At 50.9% G+C, this 26,021-nt stretch overlaps 8 protein-coding genes across 8 annotated transcripts; 6 read left to right on the top strand and 2 right to left on the bottom strand.

Moving 5' to 3' along the window:
* Positions 1 to 354: 354 nt before the first annotated feature.
* Positions 355 to 1,583, top strand: PFICI_05058 (uncharacterized protein; the record flags this gene model as incomplete). Its single annotated transcript, XM_007833639.1, has 3 exons — positions 355 to 364; positions 433 to 768; positions 880 to 1,583. The coding sequence occupies 3 exons, from the start codon at positions 355 to 357 to the stop codon at positions 1,581 to 1,583; spliced, it is 1,050 nt and encodes a 349-aa protein (XP_007831830.1).
* Positions 1,584 to 2,100: 517 nt separating this feature from the next.
* PFICI_05057 (uncharacterized protein) lies at positions 2,101 to 3,735 on the bottom strand (the record flags this gene model as incomplete). The annotated part of the gene is made up of 2 exons (XM_007833638.1): positions 2,101 to 3,358; positions 3,431 to 3,735. The coding sequence occupies 2 exons, from the start codon at positions 3,733 to 3,735 to the stop codon at positions 2,101 to 2,103; spliced, it is 1,563 nt and encodes a 520-aa protein (XP_007831829.1).
* Positions 3,736 to 8,426: 4,691 nt separating this feature from the next.
* On the top strand, positions 8,427 to 9,427 carry PFICI_05056 (uncharacterized protein; the record flags this gene model as incomplete). Its single annotated transcript, XM_007833637.1, has 2 exons — positions 8,427 to 8,610; positions 8,682 to 9,427. 2 exons carry the CDS (start codon positions 8,427 to 8,429, stop codon positions 9,425 to 9,427), a joined length of 930 nt encoding a protein of 309 aa, XP_007831828.1.
* A 3,269-nt stretch (positions 9,428 to 12,696) lies between these two features.
* On the top strand, positions 12,697 to 13,613 carry PFICI_05055 (Protein BCP1; the record flags this gene model as incomplete). Its single annotated transcript, XM_007833636.1, has 2 exons — positions 12,697 to 12,780; positions 12,840 to 13,613. 2 exons carry the CDS (start codon positions 12,697 to 12,699, stop codon positions 13,611 to 13,613), a joined length of 858 nt encoding a protein of 285 aa, XP_007831827.1.
* A 314-nt stretch (positions 13,614 to 13,927) lies between these two features.
* On the bottom strand, positions 13,928 to 14,833 carry PFICI_05054 (uncharacterized protein; the record flags this gene model as incomplete). Its single annotated transcript, XM_007833635.1, has 2 exons — positions 13,928 to 14,648; positions 14,766 to 14,833. 2 exons carry the CDS (start codon positions 14,831 to 14,833, stop codon positions 13,928 to 13,930), a joined length of 789 nt encoding a protein of 262 aa, XP_007831826.1.
* Positions 14,834 to 16,221: 1,388 nt separating this feature from the next.
* PFICI_05053 (Mitochondrial division protein 1) lies at positions 16,222 to 18,264 on the top strand (the record flags this gene model as incomplete). Its single annotated transcript, XM_007833634.1, has 3 exons — positions 16,222 to 16,834; positions 16,896 to 17,914; positions 17,989 to 18,264. The coding sequence occupies 3 exons, from the start codon at positions 16,222 to 16,224 to the stop codon at positions 18,262 to 18,264; spliced, it is 1,908 nt and encodes a 635-aa protein (XP_007831825.1).
* Positions 18,265 to 19,584: 1,320 nt separating this feature from the next.
* On the top strand, positions 19,585 to 20,986 carry PFICI_05052 (Norsolorinic acid reductase; the record flags this gene model as incomplete). The annotated part of the gene is made up of 4 exons (XM_007833633.1): positions 19,585 to 19,714; positions 19,836 to 19,997; positions 20,072 to 20,211; positions 20,285 to 20,986. 4 exons carry the CDS (start codon positions 19,585 to 19,587, stop codon positions 20,984 to 20,986), a joined length of 1,134 nt encoding a protein of 377 aa, XP_007831824.1.
* A 1,090-nt stretch (positions 20,987 to 22,076) lies between these two features.
* On the top strand, positions 22,077 to 25,880 carry PFICI_05051 (uncharacterized protein; the record flags this gene model as incomplete). The annotated part of the gene is made up of 2 exons (XM_007833632.1): positions 22,077 to 25,023; positions 25,099 to 25,880. The coding sequence occupies 2 exons, from the start codon at positions 22,077 to 22,079 to the stop codon at positions 25,878 to 25,880; spliced, it is 3,729 nt and encodes a 1,242-aa protein (XP_007831823.1).
* Between the last annotated feature and the right edge of the window lie 141 nt (positions 25,881 to 26,021).

The raw sequence follows: 26,021 nt of genomic DNA, 5'->3' as shown, positions 1-26,021 counted from the left end.
GAAATTTTATTGGGTCGCGAATGCAGTCACGATAGTTACAAATGAAACGGCTCAGAAGCAACCAGAAGAGACAGACGACATGGAAGTGGGATGAAGCTCCCAGCGATCCGACCAAATGCCCCGCCGACGCATGCCAAGCCTTGGGAAATTTAGGCGGTGACAATTGGCAGGATCCCCGGGGAGCTCTTGTTTATCGACAGCAGGGGTCTGTGTACGTAGGTAGGTAGGTAACCTACCTAGGTACCTGGATTAGATGCTGCAATTGGTAAACATTCGTCCATAGCTTTTTCTTGCTTCAAGACGACATTGACAAGTTCATTGCGCAATCAAGTCAATATCTTTAGGAATAAAACCATGGCACCCTGTGAGTTTCCCAGATCTAATTGCTCTCGAAGCATCTAGAGCGAGTTCGTCTTGCTAACATTAGCACAGCAACACAGTTCGAGCTCGCGCAGCCGCCAAACGATGCGGTCTCGTCACTCGTCTTTGCGCCCTCCTCGCCCACCCGCCTGCTCGTTTCGTCCTGGGACAAGAATGTCTACCTCTACGACACCCACAGCGACAGTGAAAGCGGACATGGCACGCTGTTGCAGACCTTTGAGCACCGCGCTCCCGTCATGGACGTGTGCTTTGGCGCCGACGACGACGAGGCTTTCAGCGCCGGTATGGACTGGACGGTGCGGCGGATCGATCTCAGTAGTGGTGACATGACGCTCGTCAGCAAGCACACGGCGCCCGTCAGGAGGGTTGTCTATAGTCGGGAACACTGTATGTTGGCCATGTGATTTCACAAACAGCCACTCCCTGAACTCACCTCTTCACGCCATCTCTTTGCCAATTGGCAACTGCGCCTGAGCTGACAATTGTGCCTTTCAACAGCATTACTAGTCACCGCCTCATGGGACAGCACCCTCCACGTGCTGAACCCATCCGACACTTCCCTGACACCACTGACCATTCCACTGCCCGGCAAGCCGCACGCGCTCGCCGCCTCGCCCTCAAAAGTCATCGTCGCCATGACCTCGCGGCTGGTGCACATTTACGACTTGAACACACTAGCCGCCTCGCTACAATCCGGCGCCGTGCCCGAGCCCTGGCAGCAGCGCGAGTCGTCGCTCAAGTTCTTGACCCGGGCCGTCGCCGCCATGCCCTCGGACGCCGGCTACGCCACGTCCTCGATTGAGGGCCGTGTCGCTGTCGAGTGGTTCGACGCCTCCGAGGCCTCGCAGGCCCGCAAGTACGCCTTCAAGTGTCACCGCCAGACCAGCCCCGAGGACGGCGCCGACGTCGTCTTTCCCGTCAATGCTCTCGCCTTCCACCCGAACTTTGGCACCTTTGCCAGCGGTGGAGGTGATGCCACAGTCGCGCTATGGGACGCCGCAGCGAAGCGCCGCATGAAGATCTACCAGAAGTTTCCCGATAGTGTCGCATCTCTGGCTTTCTCGAGTGATGGAAAATACCTTGCCATTGGCGTGTGCCCGGGCTTTGAGACTGGCATGGAAGACTACAGCGGAGAAGGACGGACAAAGGTTGTCATCAGAGAATTGGGCGAGACAGAAGCCAAGGGTAAGGGCGCCAAATAAAGGGTGCAATCAATCTAGTTTCCGAACCTTGACCTCACATTTGAATTTGGTCGTGCTTGGCGGGCGATGTTTACAACACAATTCGTGATGACTTATATTGCATGGCTCAGGGTTTTATCACTTGGCGCATCGGCGTTGTCGGCAGAGCAAAATATACCAGGACTTACAAGATGTTTTTGAGATATTTGCACTCATCGAAACCTATGCGAAGCTCGTGTACCAAGATTTGATGGCATTGAAACTCGTGCTCAAGTGCAGATTTGACTTGTGGTCTGATCCGACACGAAATGACAAGACAGCTATGGATATATACACCACTCCACCAGCAGATATATCGTGTACTCCCAGATAGGAACAAGGCCCTGTAGTAAATTGTACAGTTATAACAACATCGCCAGCAGTGAAACGCCGCCGCGGCTCTTGAGGTCATTTATCTTTGAGACCGCTAATGAGCCCTGTCTATAGAGTGATTTGGCGCCATAGCATGCTCGTCGAGGAAATTCTCCTCTGGTTTCACCTAATAGTCTTCATCATCATCATCATCGCCGTTGGAGAAGTGTGAAGCCACTCCTCTCTGCACTAGATTATCCTCGGGGTAAAAATGGCTCCCGTCTGCGGCCCAAAAAGAGCGAATAGTCTGGTCAGATTGGTCAGAAGTGTCGGTTCTGTCCGATTGCGTACCCTCGTCAGATCCGCTTAGGCTGGGCTCTGTCTTTGGAACGATACTGCTCTGAGAGTCTTGATCGGAACTTATGGACGACTCCCTGCCATTATCGCCTGCAGAACCTGAAAGACTCAGAGGCCTTGTGGGCAATGACTGGGGAATATATGCACCTCGGGCATCCGGCCTGTCAGTATTGACACGCCCCTTGAAATGTAAAGGGCTTTTCCCATACCGTGCAAGCAACTGATATGTTGATTGAGGCTTGGGTGTGGCTTTTTCCAAGGAAGACTGAACTTGATTGGAAAGATGCGTGCGGACAGCGGCATGGTCTTGAATCAAGCTCTGTTGTGTGCGAGCAGGCAAGCTACTCTCCATAAAATTCTTATACGTTGGCCATGGTTCGTTTGCGACTCCGCGCAACAGTGCCGCACGGTCAATCAGTGAACTCTCGCCCACCTTTCGTCGTTTCCGAGAATGTCGGATGCTACCTGGATGCTCATCCATAGCTGGAAGAAGAGGGAGGACCCCGAAATCTGTCGTTGATGCCGGTTTCATGCGCTTCTTCTGTCCCGTGACATAGAAGAGAAAGTCCGGGGCAGCTTCCTCGTCTGAGAAACCGTCGCCTGCTCGCCATACCGGGTCTGGTTTACCCTTTCGTATGGGAAAGAGATAATTTTCAGCTTGCACGTTTCTGGAAACCAAGAATCCACCCTTCACAGCTCGCCAAGCATTCCGTTTAGAATCTTGCGTCTTTGCTCTCGCACGAGGAACCGTGGTTTTGTCGATGTTGTGGCCGATAGGTTGTTCCGCATCATGGGGTTTCTCTGTCGGTCGGCCACTATGCGGTCGTGTTCTTTCATGTCCCGACACGGGAATTTCCTGGATGGCTGCAACGACTTGGGTGCCTTGGACGATTGGAAACGGGGTTGGACTTCGAAAGCGTCGTCTACCTCTTGAAGGTTCACGTTGAGGAGCATCTTCACGAGCTGAAATTCTGACACGCTCGTTAAATGGATGGCCTTTAGCATCAGTTTCACGTGATAGGTCTTTGTTGCCATGTCCACCATATGAAGGGAAAGCGAGCCTAGCACTCGAGCGCAGTGGACTCCTGCTATTCGGGGTATGAGATTAGCTGGACAGTTCGAATTTCAGGCACACGGACGTGGAAAGTATGCCTTCATACCTTGAATTTCGAATCTGACTTGCTTGTTCGAGATTTGCTGTCACCGATCTTCGCCTCTTGGTGTTTGCGCGCACACGGAGTGGTCCGCTGGTGTCTCTTCCTGGAGTCTGGACTGATTCGTGGAGACTTGCAGGTCCTTCAGACTTCGTGCGATATGATGTAATCCCAATCCGTGTCTGGGCTGTCTGAGCATTTGCTGACTGCGTCTGGAGACGAGATTTGCCAAGTGGCACGGGATCACGACGACTAAGCACTTTACCTTGATGTGCTGATCCTGACTTTGAGCGAGATGTTCTCGAGGCCATGATCATGACTTGATGCTTAGATGTCAGGACCCGTGATTCCAAGTTTGGACGAGGCCATGGGCCTTCACAATGAGAACACAGACACAAAGCGGCAGTGTATGCCAAGGAGCAAAGACATGGAAGTTCCATATATCTATATAGGATGCAGCACGTCTAGGTGGTGCTCAAACTGTTGAGTTCCCTGTGAATGTTCCATCTCGTGAGACGGAAGGCACGATCATTTCGACCTCAAGTGGTAACACTTATGAGTTCCTGGGAAGGAGCCAGTGACTTGGCCAATGTTCAAGTGACTGGAGTACTGCATGCAAAATCTCTGCGCCTTCCTAGCCACATTTATATTGTAAATGGAAAGCTCAGACTTGTCATGGGCCAATTTTCCGCCTATCAAATCTTCTATCGTTGCAAGGCGAGAAAGAGGGGATTCGGCGGAAGAGGTTACCGTCTGAGCTTGACTTGTTCCATTATAGCGACTATGAGGTTCCCATTCCAGATTATGGAGGCATCATATTGAGCAGGAGGTGATCTCTGTTATTTATAATTTCGTTATTTCATAATCCCCCTTGGCTTCCGTTAACCATATATTTCCTTACAGTCCGTGCTCCCTTAAACCATGCCCGATGTATTGGTTTCGAGATTTTCCCTACGCCTAGTCCGATCTATTCAGGAGCAAAGAATGGACTGTCAGCTCCCAGAAATCCATGTTAATCGATTTCTGAGCATTATCTCATGCAATTACAGGCGCGAATGCGAATGTTAGGAGGCGCTGTGTTGATACCCTACCCAGGTTACTGATCATATCAATGCTTATGGCGCATTGCCGTTTTCTTGTTTGATGAACAAGCGGCTCAAAATGATCATGGCTTGCTCTCAGAGTATCAGTAGGTGTCTGTCATTCAACCGCCACAAGTCAATACTATGAGCATCTTCGCACAATGATATTCTTCTCGGCACGTAGTCGATATATTAGTTGCCCTGTGAAATATACCGATTGATTTCAGATCTCGCTGTTGATGACGTACCAATGGCGATATAAAAAGCGTAAAATTCTGATTCTTCTCGGGCTAGTAAACAAGTTTCTCTTTGGAGAACTAGCCGAAGGATTCGGAAACTGTCAGCCTCATGTCAGGCATCAAACAAATCCAAACCACGGAGGGCTCCCGGCCGAAGACGAGACCCACCAAGAAGCTGACACCGAGGGTAAATTTTTCTTTCGGCCGCGTCTAAGCCAGCAGCAGCCTGCACCTCAAAGCACGAATTTTTGGGGTGTATAAACTTAGAAGCGCTTGGGCAGAGACGGGCCGGTTGGAAGAGATGCCGGAGACATGGAACCCTTCACTTCTCAAGCAACAGATAGTAGATCTCGATGGAAAATGTGTTTCCCCAAATGGAGACAACCAGACAGCACAAGCTACAGCCTGACTAGAAAGGTACTGCCGGTCTTTGCTACCTAGATGCAACACTGGATCTGTTGCATGCAGATAGAGTGCTTCGGGATCATTACGGTTACCTGGGTGGATCGAGAATGCAAACAAGTGGATAGTATAAGACCACATTTTTAACAATACGTGCTGCTATACGATGGCAGAAATTAATGCGGAAATCGGAGTTTCTGGTCGTACAGAGACCACTACATTTTGGCTGAACGAATGACCATATCCAACCATCACGTCATGACCAGCCAAGGGTTTTCATGTTTTTAGAATCGCAGCGCCTCGGTCAGCTTGCCAGCCACTCACTGTTGCATCCTCCTGGCAGATCACAATTGCGGCAAACGGGCGGCGAAAAAAGAAGAAACGGCTGTGGGGGTAGTGGGGTCCTCTTTGGGCCCTGCCAACCTGCCTCGTCCCTTTTCTCCTGTGACCGGCGCAACAGATGGAGGGTTTTATAGCGGGACTGCAGCTGATAGACATCGATATTTTTATGGGAGCCTGGCAACATCATGAAAATCCCTGAGAAAACCTGCATCGATTTCCCCGGATTGTCGGCACCACAGTCAGTGTGCCTGAAGATCAACTGCCTTTCTCATCTACCGCACCCGAAGGGAGGGACTGCGCTTTGCTTCGTGTTCGTGATACGAGGGCTCGGAGACGAGGATACGTGAATCGCGTCTTTTTTTTTTTTTTTCTTCTTCTTAATTGTTGTCTTTTCCCGTCAACGTGGTTCAACTACATGCAGGAATTAAGATAATGATGTACGTCTGATGGGATGTAAGACGAGCTTTTCACCGCAAGAGAACATTCGATTTGATTTGTATGGCCCTTGACACCTCGACACGTGCTTCGCATGCGTCAAGTCATTAAACACCAAACTGGGCAATGCGCGCCAGTACACAGTAATCCATTAGTAGCCAATGCACTATATTGGATTCAAAATGGTCTGTCTTCTTTTTTTCGCATCCGAAAAACCGAGTATCCACAGGCAGTCTTCGTATGTATGCAAGTGAAAAAGCATCAACCACTCCATTGCGTGTTTGATGCAATCCTCGGCTTGTCGGGTCTCGTTCATGGGCGCATTTTTCAGATGAAGTTTTTACGAAATGCAGCAAGTCCGAATAGCAGATTTGATAGGAATGGGGCGATATTTACTGGGCCTCGTAAGGAAATATAGTGTACGATGCTCCAGTTTCCTCCATTTACCATGAAATGCAGTCTCACAACGCCACCTGAGAGGTGGTATTTCGCACTGAGAAGGGGAGCAGGAGCTTGGCTGGTTGCCAGTCATCAGCGGCCCAAGGCATTGGAATACGATGAGATCCACGGATCTGCACTCTCACCCATGTCCATTTTTTATTTTCTTCAGGTTTAGCGGTGAGCATCCGCAAGTAGGGTAGTGTACGGAGTAGTGCTGAGTCTTGTCTGGCTAACACGTCCGACGAGTCCTGTGTACCGACTGTACACAGATGGACCCCTTTTTTTTTTTTTCTGTCCTTCGGTCGGCATCGAACAAAGATATTGGAAAAAATACGATCGTATACCGCGACAATGGACCTGCAGCAGGCTCGGGCGGGCCGTCGTATAGGCGTTCACCAAATGAGTAGATCATAAGATTCTGTCAATGAATGCAGTGGTCGGCGTCTGCAGTGTTACCGGCAAGGGTGTCCCCTCCAAGCCCATTTGCATTACCCTCACGAAATCCAACATGAACTGACAGAGACTGCACTGGCTGCACTGGGCAGCTCATGCACAAATTTTATTCCGCGGAAGTCGCCGCTAGATCTTGGAGCTATTTTGTAGACACCGGTCCGTCCCAAGGTGCTAGACAACTAGGAACCCTTTATACAGGGTGCCCCTGTACAGAGATGGCACCATCAGGCCCTGCCTGACCCTCGTTTAGCCTGGAGGCGGTGCAGCAAAGCAGGTCAAGCAGGTACATGCAGACGGACCAATATGCACCCAATTAGCAGTGCCGTGTCGGAGAGCACAATGTACCCCCTTTGAGCCCATCCGAACTACTGTGTACGAGTCCCTGGTGCGGTTCATGTTGAGTTCATGCCCCGAGTCTCGTCCCGACAGTGTAGGTACGAGAGCACGCGATCAACAACAGGTTCAAACTGAGTGGAAGAGACAAGAAGGGGGATTCGAAATGGATTGATCTCTGATGGGTTTTGATATATATTGTCTGGCAGCTAAACCAGAAGGAGAAAGGAAGTCAAGCTTTAGCCTACTTTGTTGTTCGGCATGACGACCAAAGGACAAGAAGTTACAACCACAAAGACACGGACCGACTTGGTTCTACTCCATGGCATCATTTCTTAGCTTGTTCAGATGCGAAGAAAGTTGCTGAAACCACCTCGAGGAGCCACAACTGGGAGGGGGCGCTTGTTTTGTTTCCCGCGCAACTTACGAACTCTCGAGTCTTCTAGCTCCGGCGCCATTTCCTTGCCATTTCCTGCTGGCATCTTTGATATCCACGGTTACGATCTGTACGTATTCTGTACGTACATTGTTGCTCGTCGAGTATCCAGTGTTTCCCACTGTCCAATTCCCCCAAATCAATGTCCCCAGTGTTCACTCAGCCTTGTTGATTGCGGATGTACCTTGTCCACTGATGGGTCCCGGCTCATGGTGCACCGCTCAACCGCTGCTACTTTTACACCACCACCACCACCACAGCTGGACCTTGATGAACCTGACGACCGGACCGTGCGTGAGCTGCGTACGGGCCTGCATAAGCCCCAGCCCAATTCATATATGGTCGTGAGCTACGGATACTTCTAGCTTTGTATTTCTTCCTGCTTCTCCCCGACATTTGATCGACTCGTTCTCGTCTCTACTCCGGCATTTCTGTTCTCTCGTTTTCCAGATTCGCCTACTGGCCTAACGTCCCGTCGTTCCACTACCCCCGAACATCACCATAACTTGTCCATTGTCTCGCATACGTATATACTTATAAGACACCACGGCAATCCTCACTTGCGTCTGGCCCTCACCTCGCTTTGACCAACAACGAAAGAAGCAGCAACCCCCGAACATCGCAATACAGGACCAACTCACTCTGTGTCATTCTGTGTCACACAAACCAGGGCTTCTGTTCCTGACTCGAGTCCATTGGATCTTTTTTTTTTCATTCGAGCATGAAAACCGTCTCTTGCCACGGCTTGAGTAGGCTCGATTTCTGGCTGCAACAACCCTGATTAAGAAAGCGACTATAATCATCACAAATCCCACAACCAAAACCCACACTACTTAACAATGGGCCACAACAAGAGCTTCTCCGTCAACGACGGTTTCGAGTTTGACGAGGCGTGCTTCAGAAAGTTCTACAAACCGCTTTCTAACTTGCCTACACCTCCGCCATCGTCCCGGAATTCGTCAGCCACTCAGAGCCCCCGCATCCCGGCTGGGGACGCGGAGGGTCGCAATGAGGAGTTTCTAGGTAACTAATATCCTGTTGCTTTTTTGGATTGTAGCGGAAGCATTCGAGCTAATCAAAGTCGCGTTTCGCAGCCTCAGCTATACATCTTACCCGGATGCTACCCTCGGGTCTCTCATGGGAAATGCCTTCTGTGGCCGTGGTACAGACCATGCTCAACCGGGCCAACCTCTCCATGGACACCATCGCCCTCGCAGTCTGCATTCTGGATGCTTTGCCAACCAGGTTCCGCAACAGCTGGCGGATGATTTACCCTCGATCGCGGCAGACCCCTGCGGCATCCAAGCGCCACACCTTGCCCTCGGGCCCTATTCAACAGCCTAGCGATGCCGTGTATTCCGAGGTGGTTATTCTGTGCGCCCTGATGATTGCATCCAAATTTCTTGAAGATGTCCACGACCCAACGCAGTACTTTTGCACCGAATGGGGTCGGGGTATCTGGTCATGCGAGCAGGTCAATGCAACCGAAAGATGTGTGATGGAGGCACTCGAGTACCGCATCATGCCCTTGACAGATGAAGAATATATCAAGGAGGCACGCCACGATATTGAGGCCACTCGACGAGAACTACAAGACGAGACGAGCGAAGCTGCATTCGAGGCCAGAGAGTGCGCATTTGACACGAGGCTTATGAGTTCTGGACAAGCCGTGCTTGGTCTGGGTCTCCAGCTGACTCCTGCCGTTACCCCGAACCCAGAACTGTCCACGGGTCACGGCCAAAACGCAGACCTTGCCGATGAGACAAAGGACGCATTCCGCAGCTCGCAGACGCTCCCTGAGAACTATCTGCACTTGCCCATGCAGTCTAAGGCGTCATAATCTGCCGCCAAGGGTCACATTATCTATCACGTCTTTTCTGCATAGCGTTGGGGCTGCATTTTGTCTGGCTCATTGATGCACCCTGCTCTCGATATTTTTTACGGCTTGGCAAATCGTCGGTCTGCCGTGACCAGACGCGGAGTTTGTTCACATCTTTTGTGCCGGCGTTTAGTACTTGCGGGTCTCAAGGGAAAAAAAAGGTGTATCGGAGTTTGTTAGTCGCCACCTCTTTTTTTGGGCTGGCTGACTGGAGTATTGGCTTTTTCTGCATTTTCCCTCTTGTCTGTGTCTGCGTATACCCATTAGTGCTAGTACTGCTACATTTAGTAATATCGAGTCAGGACACTTCCAGCATTCTGGATGTGCTACCACAACAAGCTTCAGAGTTTTCAACGTTCTCCCATTCTAGTCAAAGTCAATTCTCTTTTTGTGCCTGTCATAGCCTGTGAAAGCGCCTTGAAACGTGTAGTCAGCGCCTCTTTGAAAACCCGGACTACCTATACAGTACCCCTGAACTGCCGTACCGTTCCAGCCTGAAGTTGCGAGGCCCGGAAGTACTGTTGATGTCACCTTGCCTCTTCGATCGGGTCGAGGCTCTGTTAGCGGCATGCACATTGTACGTATCTTGCTGCAGTTAATCTTAACATGGTTTATTATTATTCCCATAAATTCGATTCGATAGTATTTCTCGCATCTTGTGCCATCAACCACACATGTGAAGCCGCGTAAGCTTTCAAGCTATTCAACCCCTGACATTCCAATTGGTAGTATCCATGATAACCGGCTAGGGTTTATCCAGTGGGAAACATGCTTTTAGCCCCCATCCACAAAATGTGCCCCGGTGATCTCTATGATCCGAAAGAGGTACATGCAGCGGTAGGTATAAATGCAGTCTTGGAACCAGAAGACCTTGCGTCTTGTTGGACAAAGAACCATCGAGATTGACATTGATTTGCATCCAGGAAATTTCTGTCATTCTTTGCAATGCCATAAGCAAATTGGACAACGTTAGGGCCCAATTGTGTTTGACCCAATTCACTGCCCTTTGCAGTAATTAGAAGCGACGAGAGGGCTTGCCAAGCATCTTCTTGAACTAGCAGTTCCAGATGGAAGGAAAGATGTATACAAAACTATAGATGCATTTGATGAGTGCAGTACCTCGCAGAATTCCTTGTTTCCTGTCCTCGGGGCTTTGTTTGAGGGACTTTTTTAAGGTTTCACTTAAGAAACAGCTGACAACTCTACGTGCATTCCGAATGCGGTTCCCGGGCAAGACGGTATATGCGATGCAGCTGGCAATAGCCGTTGGAACGATATCATCGTATCATTGGGGGATTTTATCCTCGAGACTATCGGTAATAATGAACGAATCGCCCTCCCCCTCTCCCGAGGTCGAGCTTTGCAAAAATAACATTTGATTTTCACAAGATCTGCCCTGACCTTTGAATAAAGTACACGCTTGTGATAGAAGTCGCCACTTTCGAAGCTGTTGCCCATGCCCTGACCAGATCTGATCTAGTTATTTGGAGGCTGAAGCTGAAGAATGAAAGACGATTATAGTAGACGGTAGTGCCTGCATCTCGGAACCCGCCAAGACTTGGACCTCTCGGGGCCTCGATCAGCCATTTCCGTCTTTTCAGAGCTGAGGCTCCCTGCTAGAGGCACGACCTAAGTAGTAGCGTATCAAGACGAGTAGTAGTCTTTTTCCCTTCCAACGTAGAAAAGTAGGTATACTACGTCCCTATCTCGTGCGGGCGCACATAATGAGCCGCAAAGACCACAACAGTGGCTTTTTTGGAGGTCCGTGGAAGGCAAAGAGGCGCTTCGCTAGTAAGCCCTCTCAGCCGACCACGTTCGTCAAATTCAATGACTACTGTACACGGTGAAGAAACCCTTGGCCCCTTTCAGAACGTTGCGTATCTAGGTAATTGCATGTGCATCTCGCCATGATCCGTGACGAGACTACACAGTACTTATTACAGTACCTACCTGGGCATTTGGGCAACTTGGCACCTAGTGTAGAAGTTTGTCGCCGAGCCCGCCCCGCCCAACGGGGTCACATCGCGGAGAGCTTCAGGTTGGCGAGGAAATGACCCGCAGTTTGTTTATTGTTTGCTGCCGAGATTTGGGCCTCTTTTCTTGCCTTTTGTTCTGGTGGAGAATCAGATGGGGGAATCTGGGTTGCTCTCCATCATCGGTCTTCAACAACCGCGTAAACAGATTTCGCTTCACTACGCGTCTACCGACGAATGTGTTTACGTCATGCTTACAAGTGGACAACATTAAATAACAAGAATAGACCTTCAATTTCCAAGAAAGCAAAAGACATCTTACACTGTACAGCACAAACGCCCCCTCCTCCCCTTTCCATTGATTGGAGGATTGTGAACGTGTAATAAAGGTTTCTTATCAGGGAACTATCTTTCTTTGGAGCTCAGAATTTGCCCTGTGCGTTCGTTCTCCTGAGGGTCGACCCCGACGCCTCAACGCCCTCTGGCACTCTCAATGTACTATATGTATCTGTACTACCAATGCTTAATATTGAGGTCCTGACCCCTGAGGCCTTGGAAACAGACCTTGATAGCGCGAGATTTGCGGTGTCAAATTTCTGAGATCCCAAATTATGAAATGGGAAAGACTAAATAATCATATGAAAGTCATGCCAGCGCTGTGCTTGAGCATAGCGGACGGCTGACACCGACTTATTGAAAGGTTCTAGGCCTTCGAGGCATGACGGCACATGCTACGACTGTTCACGACCTGAAGAGATCTCTTTTCACCGTTTGCCATGGTATGCCAGAGTAGAAAGGGCATATTGGTTTTGACCTGCCAAATAACGGCCAAACCCTGGGACAGATGTGAAGTAGGTAATGGGCCGTTTCTCGGCACTTTGAGATGAGACCCTTTCAACGACAACACTGGATGAGGCCATGCCATGCCGCTTCAGTCTCAAGGTGCCCAAGTGCGGACCATCAGAACTGTATGCTTGAAATTCAGGTGATTTTCTCCCTACCCATTCCCTACTCTTCCCACTGTCGCATATGTAACAGTTGGGGACATCGTGCACCGAATTAGTAACTACTCGTTGCTTATCGAGATAAGCCTAATTTGGGTTAGTGAGGGGCCGCTGCCAGAAATTTTGGGCTGCGGTGTCATTGGCACCTGGCTGCAATTCAGATGAAAGCAGCTTTATTCACATAGAAATCTTTAACTCTTGAAGAAAATAGAACCATCGAAAAGAATAACATTCAAACACACCATAACACAAAATGGCCAAGAAGAGAGCGAGAGAAGCCGACGGTGCGGCACCTGACCCAGACAGGATGCAGGAAGACGAGAGCTCAGATGACGACGTGAGTGATCAAGTAACGAGTGAAGAGAGAGGGGCCCGCCTTCTAATACGCAAAGGCAGGATTTCGACATTGTCAATGTCGACTTTGAGTGGTTCAACTTTACAGAGATTGATTTCCACGGCGTGAAATCGCTCCTGAGGCAGCTCTTGGATGTCGACTCACAACTGTTCGACGTCTCGGGGTTGGCCGATCTCATCATAAACCAGTCGACCATTGGCTCAACGGTCAAGGTTGACGGCAAGGACACGGACCCGTACGCCATGCTCACGGCGCTCAACCTGCACGAGCACCGCGAGAAGAAGCCCGTCACAGATCTGATTCAGTATATTGGCGACAAGGCCAAGGCCATTGAGCCCCTGGCACCACTGCCCGAGCTCCTGGCGTCTGGAAAGCACGTGGGCCTGGTGCTGGCGGAGCGCTTGATCAACATGCCCTCGGAGATCTCGCCACCCATGTACAATCTGCTGATGGAGGAGATTGAGGCGGCGGTGGAAGACAAGGAGCCCTACGAATTCTCGCATTACTTGATCCTGTCCAAGGTGTACCACGAGGTCGAGTCGACGCTCGACGTGCTGGACGAGCGCAAGAAGAAGAAGGGCAAGGTGGCCGAGCCGGCCGTCTTCTACTTCCACCCCGAGGACGAGGTGCTGGCCAAGCACGCCGTGGCCTCGGGCAGCTACGAGTTCACCAAGCACAGTGAGGCCGTCGCTGACAGCAAGCGCGCATTTCAGGAGATGGGCATCCAGCCCAAGGGTTTCCTGATGCTCATTGAGGCGCCAAAGTTTGCGGGTGCGGTCAAGGCCATCAACGACTATCTGAGTCCCCCATCATAAGGGAAAGATAATTGAAGCATGATTCACTAGGGTTGGCAAATGAATAAAATAGAAATGTTTATAAAGATACCCGTTCAAAATTCGACTTGAGTGAAGAGGAAACGTCACGGACTCGAAGTCAATCGGCTTCGCCCACCTTGCGCATCTTTCAAGTTTAGCAATCAATATTCGTAATGAGGATGTGTCCAAAAATGTATTCTTCTTTTGAGCTTCTAGACATATATTCTATACTTCTCGCAGGTCGCTACCACGTTTTTCTCAGACAGCCAAAGACAGTATCAATATTCCAAGCTCGCTCGAGTCTTATATCGTGCTTAATTCTCAAGTCGCGTCAAGAGATAGTCCACTTCCACATCCTTGGTAAGCGGAATGACAAACTGCTCATACATTTCCACCACCTTGTCGACGTTGATCCGCGACTCCTTGTCTTCGGATGCGGGGTCTTTACCATAGGTGCTGGCCTTGAGGGCCAGCCTCTTCAGAACCTGCCTTTCGACCTCGGGCTTGGTGATGGCATCACCAATGCCCTGGCCATCTCTGGCCTGGATGAGCTTTGTGAAGCGGTCCCTCTCGGAGCGGAACTTTGACTCGGCCACAAACTTGCCAAAGTGGATGCGGCGGGAGATGGCCTGCAGACAGGCAATGTCACAAGTGGCCGTCGAGCCATAGTTTTCGTTGCTCTCGCCGCGGTCTTGCCGGCCGAAATCCGGGCAGATCTGGGGGAGGAAGACGTCCGTGTAGTACGTCTTGATCTTGTCATTGACATTCACCTGGTTCTTGTGCAGCACGTCCGGGTAGTCGACAGCCTGCAGCACGGGCTGGACCTCCTCCGTGTCGGGGAAGAAGGGGTGCTCGTCGGGCGACTGGAAGCGCCGGATCCTAGCCTGCAGCCTCTCCTGCTCCCGCAAGTACCAGTCCATGAAGCTGAGGTTGGCATCGGGAATACCCTCGAGCGTACCTGGCGTGTAGATGGCCTTGTTGTAGGGGAAATAGGCACGCTCAATCAGGTGGAAGATGATGGTGTCCTCGAGCCGGCTGCAGCACGTGATTAGCGATACGTTTATATAAAAACCCTTTTTTTCCTTCCCTCTCCCATTTTTCTTGGTCCTGGCAATCTTTAAACCTTGCCTCGTGGGACATGGAAAGACTAACATGAGGGTCGCTCTAATGTTGGCTAGATCTAGTGCCTTAGCTGCCGATTCGTCGATTGCGGTATCCATGTTGATCGGTATACTGGGCGTGCAATAATGACAATACGACTGACTGGGGTTCTTAAGGTTTCGGGAGGGTAGTATGCCCTCTTTGCCGTTGTTGTAGTTGATACTCGAGCCGTGCCTCAAGTCTAGTCTTCAGTCTTTGCCGTCCTTACTAGCAGAGAATGAGAGTGATCCTAGGGCCGATATTCGGGTCAGATGGATGCGCTTTAGTGAGTGTGTCCAGTTGTGGCACCATGCTACTAAAGGGAAAAGAGACTGGAGTAAGCAGCGGCCCGCGATTGAGCGGAAGTGTTCCTGTTAATTGCTGTGTGCGAAGGAACATGCATGGGTCACTCGGTTACTTGAAATAAGCCGAAGGTGCCAGACTCGAAAATGTACCAACAACAGTTTGTTCAGACTACCATCGACTATAGACTTGAATGCCATCCCAGCCATGGTACCTACCTGTAGATAAACAGGTCATCAACTATACTCCTACTGGTCTATGTCAAGTTTATTACTCCGAGCGGCGCAAGATATTGTCGGCCCCCTGCATGCCGCTGAATACATAGACATGACCTGGGTATTAGAGCGGTCTGACCCCTGCTAACATTGTGCTGTGTAGTACCTAGCCAGCCTGGAGCCATGCAGCCATCGGACTTTTTTTTTTTTTTTCCTCCCCTTCTTCCCCTCCGCCTTCCTTGGTTTGGTGTCCTCTGTCTCTTCTAGAAGCGCGGAGATTTTTTGTGTGAGAGCGGGGGGTCAAAAACAAATAGAGCGAGGAAAAAAGAAAAAAAAGAGAGGCTTGCAGCTGCTCCCCGTGTCTGGTTGGTTGATTGGTCTGTCGCGTGGCTCGTGCCACCTCCCCAAGCTCCCACACAGCAAATGGACTGCCCAGCAGCCAGCCAGTACCGTATCGAGCGTACCCCGTATCTATCAGCTATCTAACCAATTGACTGACTTCATTGCTTTGCATTGACCTGCTTGCTCCAGTCCTATCAAAGCTCCCGCAACAAGTCTTTTTGCATGACGATCATTTGTCTCGCCTGCTGTCTTGCAATGTCGTCGTGGTGAAATTCCCGAGAAGAGCTGCTACGTATCAATTCTTACCCCAGACAGATCAATACTCGTCGTCGCGGTCGTCCAGAACACACAATACCGCCATTGTTTCCCCCCTTCCCTGTCTCCCTCACCTTGCTGCCAACGCACAACCTCGCAACTTTGCTCCGTATTGTCACAGGCTTTAGTCTCGGAACCCACCCAGCGACCCACCCGAGAACGCTGTCTGTCGTATGGACGATACAGATTTGAACAATCCTTTTCACGATGAAGCCCCCGTGGGCGATGATTCTGTCTTCTCGGTACCGCATCTCTCCAACATCGTAACTTGATGCTGCCGCCGGTCGAAGCTAATGTACCCCCAGCCCCGAGGCATCGAGACCTTCACTCGAAAGGTCACTGCCACGGCGAGCCACCTAGTTGGCCCTCTGGCAGACCCGTCCTCGAATCACTACCACAACGCCATGGCCGAGGTGCACAAGCAGCTGAAGCGCCCCGGCATTCAGCGTAGCATGTTCTCAATGGCCAAGACGACGCCTACCGACATGGTCAGGTCCAGGTTCTCGACCTCGGAGATTCAGACACGTGCCCTGTCCTACCTCTCCGATGATATGCTGCAGCAGATTCCCGACAATGAGAACTCGTACTCCCTTTTCCAGGGCTTCCAGGCCTCCTTTCCAGAGCTGAACGAAGTCGGCAAAAAGCACAGGCGAAGAGTGTCGAGGGGCAGGAAGATGATTGAAGATACCCCCAGGACGCCGGACGGTCCACGCCACCTGCAATCGCTCAAGAAAGAGCGGTCTTCTCTCATGCATGAGCTCGAGATGCTCGGGATACGGAAAAATATGGCTAGCGTCGAGATACGAGAAATCGACAACAAGATTGCTAATCTACATGGCATGCGGAGGATCATTCTGGAGAGGCTTGCCGGCCTCGAGCAAGAGGAAGCTTTGCTGGAGCACGACAGTAAGGCCCAAACATCTTTTTTCTGTTATTGCGCTGGAATACGGGTCTGACATGATTGCAGTCGTCGATATGGAAACACGGATAGAAGACGCTCAGCTACTTGTCGACGAGGCCGAGTCTATCGCAGCAGATACACCTACAAGGGACGATGACGATGATTTGGTTACTGAAAAGGCGGCCGACGACTTCATGTCGCAATCTGTTTATGAGAAATTGCCCTCAGCCTCGAGCACTCCTTCAAAGCCAAAGAGACACAAGATTATCAAGCGAAAGTCCTTGCCGGTTTTGCATGAGCACTTGGAACCTGGTACTGCTATCCGCGAAATCAAGGCTCACGGCGACAATATCACGGCTATCGACTTTGACGTACCCTTTGGTACCATGGTTTCCGCTGGTCTGGATGATATGGTCAAGGTTTGGGATCTGAATGCTGGTCGCTGCATTGGCGTTCTCGAGGGCCACATTGCATCGGTACGGGCGCTTCAACTCGAGGACAACTTTCTTGCCACTGGCGGTGCCGACGCGACGATTCGTTTGTGGGATTTGAGCAAAGCGCACTACGACCCTCAAGGTGATCTTGCCGAGGACGAGGAAGACGGTATCGCTTTTGAGAACCCCGATGACCAGCCAGTGGAGCCACCCGCTGGCAGCATGGCTGATTGCCCTCTATTTTCTCTCGAAGCTCACATGGACCAAATTACTGCTCTACACTTCCGCGGCGATGTGCTCGTATCGGGCTCGGCAGACAAGACGCTTAGACACTGGGATCTCGAGAAAGGGCGATGTGTGCAGACTCTAGACGTGATGTGGGCAGCAGCGCAAGCATCAGCATCCATGGGATCGGCAGAGGGTGCCTGGAGGCAGACCAGTCGGGGCACATCTAGTTCAGCCGACTTTGTTGGTGCTCTACAGGTGTTTGACTCTGCCCTCGCCTGTGGTACAGCAGACGGCATGGTCCGCCTTTGGGATCTACGCAGTGGTCAAGTTTCCCGCAGCTTGGTCGGACACACCGGTCCAGTCACCTGCTTGCAGTTTGACGATGTTCATCTGGTGACGGGTAGCTTGGATAGGAGCATACGGGTAAGTCTTTTGCATCGCGACATTGAACTCGTGATATTCTATTTTGAGTGTTTGACTAACGCAAAACTTTTCAGATATGGGACCTACGGACAGGATCCATTTTTGATGCATTTGCCTATGACAACCCCATCACCAGCATGATGTTTGATAGCAGACGCATTGTCAGCGCGGCTCAGGAGGATGTGGTCAAGGTGTACGACAAGCTCGAGTCACGACAGTGGGAATGCGGTGCCGGCATCACCCAGGCCGAAGAGGACAAGACTCCGGCAATCGTCGAGCATGTGCGCATCAAGGAGGGATACATGGTTGAGGGACGCCAGGACGGCATCGTCGGCGTATGGAAATGCTGATGTTGACACGTTGTATATTTTTGTATATATAAACCATCCACTCTAAAGTAGGGCAAGCATAAGATGGGCTCACGAGTCACGTTTAAGCTGTTCTACCAAATACGAAATCTCTGTACGACTTCCAATAATTTACGGAGTTAGGAGCGACGCATGGTTATATCCGTTTCTTGTTTATAATGCAATCGGCTTGTCGAAATCAGCAGCGTGTAAACAGTGGGGCTAATGTGAGCAAACTCAAGCCTTTTTTGTCTCCTTCCCCGCTATACTATACACTATACCAACCTAGCATACTCACACCAGACGTCTTGTTGGAGGGCTATCGAATCACTTGCGCTTTAAGATTGCTTCAGCTCTTGTCTCCATGCGCTAAAAGTCCCATTAATCTCAAATTAGGGTCTCTCTCTGAAGCAATGGTTGCGAATATACTTGCCCAGTGTCCCCAGTCATTGCGCCATTGGGCTACATCTCAGCTCATTGTCCACCATGAGGGCCAGCTCGTTTTGCAGTGTCAAATGGCTCACAACGGAGACAGGAGCATGACCACGACAGTGATTTGATAATTGATTTGCCCCAAGATGAATGATTCTCTACTCTTGATTGTGTTATTTGCTCCATGTTAGAGGAGCACCACTTGCTTGCAACGGAAAGAAACACAAGGGAATACTGCAGACTTGTTGTGTGTAGCTTCCACAGTGACTATGCACATTTCTCCACCCCCGTCCGGATCGATGCTGTTGCCGAGGCCAGATTCACAACGCTTATGCACCTTCCGGAGCTATGATACAGATTCCGAAGCAGCAACCACCCGCGGCCCCGGCAGTGCAACCTGGAGAGAGCAATTTGGCTTTGAATTTCGGACTTTAGAATCGGCAAGTGGTAATTGAATGCAACTGAGCCAAAGTCCCAGTTCTCTTATCACCTAGCCGCAGCTTCTTACATCACTGGATCCCATCTCTACCCCCGGCTTTTAGATTTGTGGGTTGGAGAAGTCAACACGGTTTGATGAGATCATCATCAACGAGGAGAAGGCCAGCGATCCGAGCAACAGCTGCGGGGACTGGCTCCGCGCAGCTGCAACTATACTTTCTTTTGAATTCCAAACTGACAAATCGGGACGCTCGGACATGCCCCTTGACGCCGGCAGACTGCTCACGAACGTGGTGACTTGTTGATATAAGTCGAACGATCCCTCGCCATTTCCATTCTTGATAGTCTATACACCACACACAGTGACTCTCGGGGATCAAGCACCAGAGCTCCTTGCAACAGCAGCAACATCGTCACCCATCCCCTACCAAAAGCCCGCCCCAATCAGTCAACATGTCTTTCTTGCCAATGGCCCCTGCGCCCAAGAGCCCTCTGGGCCGCTATCGCATTCTCTCGCCCAGTGCTTCCATTCGAGTCTCGCCTCTCTGCCTTGGTGCAATGAACTTTGGAGATGCCTGGAAGGGTGAGTATTTCTACCTCCTGCTACATACATTTTCTCTCCTACTTCAAAGGCCACAAGTTTCTGAATGAAGTCTTGTTTGTACGAATCTGACAAGAACGTGAGTACTAATGAATTCAACCAGAATATATGGGTGCTTGCGATCAGAAACAGACTGAGGAGATCCTCGACTTCTTCCACTCGCAAGGCGGCAACTTTATCGACACTGCGAATAATTACCAATTCGAGGAGTCGGAGAAATGGATTGGCGAGTGGATGAAGAAACGCGGCAACCGTGACCAAATGGGTGAGTCTTGCTGCTAGCTACAGAGTATAAATGTATCGAGGAACCGTTTCCCCCTGGCTAATACGGCATTTTAGTCATTGCCACCAAGTATACTACATGTTTCCGTTCTGGAACTGGTGAGATTGCTGCCAACTTCACCGGAAATGGCACCAAGAGCTTGCATACGTCGGTAAATGCCAGTCTCAAGAAACTGCAGACTGACTATATTGATCTTGTAAGCCGTGACCGCCCACCAAACTGATTACAATAATTTGACATGATGAAAACGGTTCTGACTATTGGTATAGCTCTACGTGCACTGGTGGGATTTCAGCACATCGATCGAGGAAGTGATGCAGGCTCTCAATGCCCTTGTTCTTTCTGGCAAGGTGCTCTATCTAGGAATTTCCGATACGCCAGCCTGGGTCGTTGCCAAGGCCAACCAGTATGCTCGTGATCACGGCCTTCGTCAATTTTGTGTCTACCAGGGTCGCTGGAGTGCTGCCAACCGCGACTTTGAGCGTGAGATCCTGCCCATGGTCCGCGATGAGAAGATGGGCCTCGCACCCTGGGGCGCCCTCGGTGGCGGCAAGTTCAAGACGGAAGAACAACGCAACAGCACTGCAGGCCGCAAGGTTCAAGCAACCGAGAGGGAAATCAAGGTCAGCAGGGCCCTTGAGGCGGTTGCAAAGCGAAAGGGCTCTATCATTACCTCGGTCGCTCAAGCATACGTCACGCACAAGGCACCATACGTGTTTCCGATTGTTGGTGGTAGGACGGTAGATCACCTCAAGGGTAATATCCAGGCTCTGACTCTCGAACTTGATGAAGAGGACATTCGTGAGATCGAGGCAGCAGACTCATTCGATCTCGGATTCCCGAACAACTTCCTCTGGGGCGGCGAAAAGTACCCCGAGCACCCTGGAAAGGTTTGGCTGTTGGGAATGGGAGGCACCTATGACTATGTTCCCGAGCAAAAGCCCATCAAGCCTGCCAAATTGGAGTCCTAGAAGAACTCGCTTTCTATCGAGGATTGGGGGCGAAAGACGAGACCTGATTATCGCTTGTGGAATGGTCAATGGTGGAAATTACTGAGCTGACGGAGCACGGGATCTGTGGTATAGGATCATTTTAGCACCGTTGACCTTTTTCCTCCCTTTTTTGGACCATGATAGCCTTTGGTTGTTTTTTTTGGGTGCCATGTTGCGATGGCATGCTTGGGAAGTAATCCAATGAGGCAGGTATCTGAATAGAAGCCAAGATCCTATTTTAACCTATGGGAAACCAATAATCCTGCACAACGAGATGGCGACGGGGAAACATTCTATATGTGTTGTCATAAATATATCCCGACTTGATACTTATTGCAAGGCTTTCTGGACTCGGTCAATATACACATGTGGTTCCCTTGCCGTGAACTCAGTGTGGCTCGTGTGATAAACACAGCCTGGTGGCACAGACAGAATGAATCATAATGAAATAGCACGCCAAGAGTGGATCTTGGACCTGGCTTAAGCACGACTCACCACCACTGCCCACACGAGTGACTCACCCCGGTTCATGGTCTGAACAATTCCTGAGAAGAGCTGGGGGGTTTATTTTCTGTTCGGACCAATGACATTGCCAGCCACGATATTCCTGCACGGATTCCGAGGCGGTTTCAACAAGGGAAACATTTCCAACTTGCCAATGCCATTACGGCCATTTCAGTTGTCGCCTAGCGCCTATGGCTTAGTTTTTCTTTAGGGGGCCACTCAGTGCTGATACCTATACCCAACCCACCACTTTAGCTCATTTTGGCATTGCTGGGATACAGCTACAGCACCTCAACTTTGCCAAGTTCAGCCTCCCCTGCCTATTACTATATCATGTCCAATTTGCTCTTGAACTTCAGGTCAAATATATATATTTCTCCATCAGCTGCTTTCTTGGTTCTTTGATATTTCTCATTCACTATTGTAAAGAAGCAAAGTTGTATAGACAAAGGTGGCAGTGGCTGATTGCTGATTATTGATTTCAATTTGCCATACTCTTACTTCTGTTCATTTCCATTCTCTTTCTTGGCAATTTCCCCAGAACGATATACTCATCTCAAGAGTCATGGCGACCTCGGAGACTTCTTCATCTAATTCTCCAATAATCGATTTTGGATCAAGTGACACGGCTCTATGCATTATTCCCCCACGAAGTCACTGGTCCTCTATCGACAGTTTGCGAACGCTATACGACAAGGCCTATGAGAAATGGCCACCACACGTCAACATCGTATATCCTTTTGTGAAAGCGGAATATCTTCACGAAGCCGCAAATACCATTTCCAAAAGTCTAGAAGCCAAATTCGATAACGAGTTTGGTACGCCCCTCTCGATATCTCTAAGAGCTGCAGGAGTGTTCCCGCATCGGCACAATAACACGATTTTCATCCACGACAATGACGCCGACCGTGCAGCGGGGCTGAAGCAATCGAGGAAGGCTGTACTCGAGTCACTTGGACAGCATGATAATGACTACAACATGCACATGACGATAGGTCAAAGCACCGATCTCGACTCTGACGCGCACAAGTTCTTGGTGCAAAAGGCGAGCCTCATCCCGGCCGTGGCGTGGGATGTACAGGAGCTTTGCATCTTGGTTCGGGAGAAGACGCATATCGATGGCAAGGTGTCAAGTCAAATGTGTTTATGGGGAACGATCAGCCTTTGCGACTTCAAGGTCCGTGCCTTGCCCAGCCCTTCCTACTTCTATGAGTTGGAAGCCGTGCAAGCCAACACTCGAAGCGACGACGTCGACTCATACGCAGCGCCTACGTCTCAGAGATGTGTGCCATTTCAGTACTCCGTGAACAGCAGCTCGTGGAGGTACTGCAGGATATCCCCTGACAGGGAGCGACAACAATGTCCAGAGACTCTCAAGATTGCCTCTTATAATGTTTTGGCAGAGTTTGAGTATCCCCCGTCACAAGAGCGATATCCGCTCCTTTTGAGCAATATTCTAGATGTTTCAGCCACATCTGATATTCTCATACTCGAAGAGGTTACCGATGACTTTCTCTGTCATCTCCTTGCTAATCAAGATGTTCGAGGAGAGTACCCATTCGTCACAAACGCGCCTCCCAACCAGGTCGATATTGGGCCTCTGCCAAGTCACATCAACGTCGTCGTGCTGAGCAAATGGTGCTTTTCTTGGAAGTGGGTTCCATTCAAGAGACGACACAAAGGGTCATTAGTATTACAATTTGATGATATTGGCCGGCAAGATGGAGACGACTTTGTGCCGCTGATATTGGCTACCGTGCACCTGACGTGTGGGCTCACGGACGGATCGGTGGCGGCAAAGAGGTCCGAGTTACAGTCAATCATCAGATATCTCGACGAAAATCATACGAACAATCCCTCGATAATGGCTGGCGACTTCAACATCACGACGAGCACCGCCACGATCAGCGCCGCGCTCGAAAAGAAGAGCATCTCATCACAAACGGCCGATTACTTGACGGATATCGAGAGCATTCTGCTCGAAGCTGGATTTTCCGACTCATGGACAGCCGCGCGACTTGGAAATCTCGATGCTACTGGCCTGGAATTGGATCAAAAGGATATCTACGAAGCCGTTGAAGGCGAGCAGGGTGCCACTTTCGACCCTCTCTCCAACGAGCTGGCTGCCGCAATAGTTGGCAGTGGATTCAACAATAGACCACAGAGATACGATCGAATCTTGTTCAAGGCTGGTCAGCTACTTTCGATTGGCGGCTTCAACATGTTTGGGCGAGTAAAGAGGGATATCGAGGGCACTGGCGACCAAGATGGTAAGATCTCATCGACATATGCGAGTGATCATTGGGGAGTTCGATGCTCGCTCAAATTGGCCCCTGAATCATTGCTTGACGACGAGACTTCAAGTCTCATGATCAAAGTGGCCGAAAAGACAGTCCCCGACCATCTGGCCGATGTCAACGAGCTGAAATCCAGTCTCGCCGCTCTTGAAGTTTTTCCGCCAGAAGAGGAATTCGCCAAGAGAGAAGAAGCCTTGCAGCTGTTGCGCGATACTCTGGAGGATACAGACTCTGCCACCGAAAATTCCCAGAACCGTACAGGCGTGCAATTTGTCGTGGTGCCTGTTGGTTCGTACGGCCTGGGTGTATGGACTGCGTCATCGGACGTGGACTGTCTCTGCCTGGGCTCGATCAGCCCAAAGACCTTCTTTGCCCTCGCGACACAGAGGCTGCGCAGAGCGGTAACCAAGGGCGTCAAGGTCCTGCGCAGAGTCAACGCGCTGTCGGGCACCATGCTCGAGCTCGAGGTCTTGGGCGTCAAGATGGATTTGCAGTACTGCGCCTCGGCGCTCATCGCCCAGACGTGGCCGCGCGCCATGAAGCTGCCCGCCAACAGCCCCGTCTTTTCACTGCCGGCGCAGACGCTCGCCAAGCTCAAGCCCGCCCGCGATCTCTACTATATCCGGCGGACGGTGCCCGACTTTGCGGCATTCAGAACGGCCTTTTACCTGATCAAGACGTGGGCCAAACAGCGGGGCATCTACGCCGCACGCTTCGGATATCTAGGAGGAATTCATATTGCAGTATTGCTTTCGCGGGTCTGCAAGATGCTCAGCCGTGACCACGGCTCTGCCTCAGTGCCCATGATCATCCTCTGCTTCTTTCATCATTATGCCAACTTTGACTGGAAAAAGGACATGGTCTTTGACCCGTTCTTTCATACGCGCCTGCGCTACGTCCGGACGTCTCGAGAGGCCATGGTCATTCTCGGGTACCACTCGCCGAGCCTCAACGTTGCTACCGCGGCCTCCCCGCCTTCGGTCAAGACCATTGCGGAAGAGTTTCAGCGGGCCGACCGTATACTAGCCAGCCCGGGCATCAGCTGGCCAGAGTTCATGGGCATCGCTCGGGTGCCGGCAGAAAGCGGCCCCAGCACCTTCCTCCAGGCCTACAAGAGTTATGTCAAGATTGATGTCCAGTTTTGGGGCGTCTCGCTTGCCAAGGGTAGTCGGTTTGTGGGATGGCTCGAGTCCAAATGTGTCATGCTCCTAGTTGGTAAGTCTTTGAAAGCGAGCGATGCCTCCAGACTTTTGTGCCAGAGATGAATCCCCCGCTAACAAGAGAGAATAGATATTGGTCGCAGGCTACCCAATATCCACGCACGAATCTGGCCCGCCCGGTTCGTCGCCACGGACTCGTCGGACGAGGAATCCGACTACCAGGGCTGCTACCTCATTGGCTTGGACCGATTGGAGAACCGCCAAGGCCAAGCCATGTCCAAGGAAGAGCTCAAACTGGCTCACGGCTCCCTCGTGTCGGCCGCGCAAAAGTTTGAGGACCAGATGCGCGCCGACGAAAAATACTTTGACGCGGCCTGCTCCTGGATGTGTGCCGCCGTCGTCCGGCAGTCGGAACTCGGTGATCTAAAGCTGGACCACCGGAGCTGGGGCGAGTATACCATTGGAGATGACGAGTCCGAGGACGAGGAAGAGGAGGATGACGAAGAGGACGAGGACGACATGACAAACGAGGAGAGCAACAACGACACGGCAGCGGCGGCGTCGTCATCGTCCAAAAAGTCCAAGAGAGCCGACAAGAACAAGGTCATCCTCAACACCAAGCCGACGTACGCGGGCAAGTTCCGATCATCGGCCGACGTCATTAGCCGGATCCGCTGGGACCCGGGCATGGACAGCGGCGATTACCTCGTGGGCTACGAGGACCGCTTCCTGGGCATCAAGGAGCGGGCGCTAGACCAGTGGAAGGCCGAGCAGACGGACGAGGAGTTTATCCCCCAGCATCGCATCATGTACTTTAAGCGCGTCAGCGACGGTGTCCTTGTCTGGGATCGGAGGTCGAGGAGAGATGATGTTTTTGGGAGCGGCGTCAGAGACGATGATGCAAGTGCGTGAGAAGTCAATGTGTGCTTTGTGAATGAAGTGTATAAAAGATATGAGCCTGAATATACGTCTTGTAATAGGAGAAGGAGTGTTTCATCGTGGATATCGGACATCACTCGCGAGTGTTATAGACCTCTGTCATTAAACCAAAAA

Source organism: Pestalotiopsis fici (assembly GCF_000516985.1).
Source record: "Pestalotiopsis fici W106-1 unplaced genomic scaffold PFICI_Scf_3, whole genome shotgun sequence".
NCBI lineage: Eukaryota > Fungi > Ascomycota > Sordariomycetes > Amphisphaeriales > Sporocadaceae > Pestalotiopsis > Pestalotiopsis fici.
Note: the sequence above shows the minus strand (reverse complement) of the source record. Positions and strands in the feature narration are given on the sequence as shown.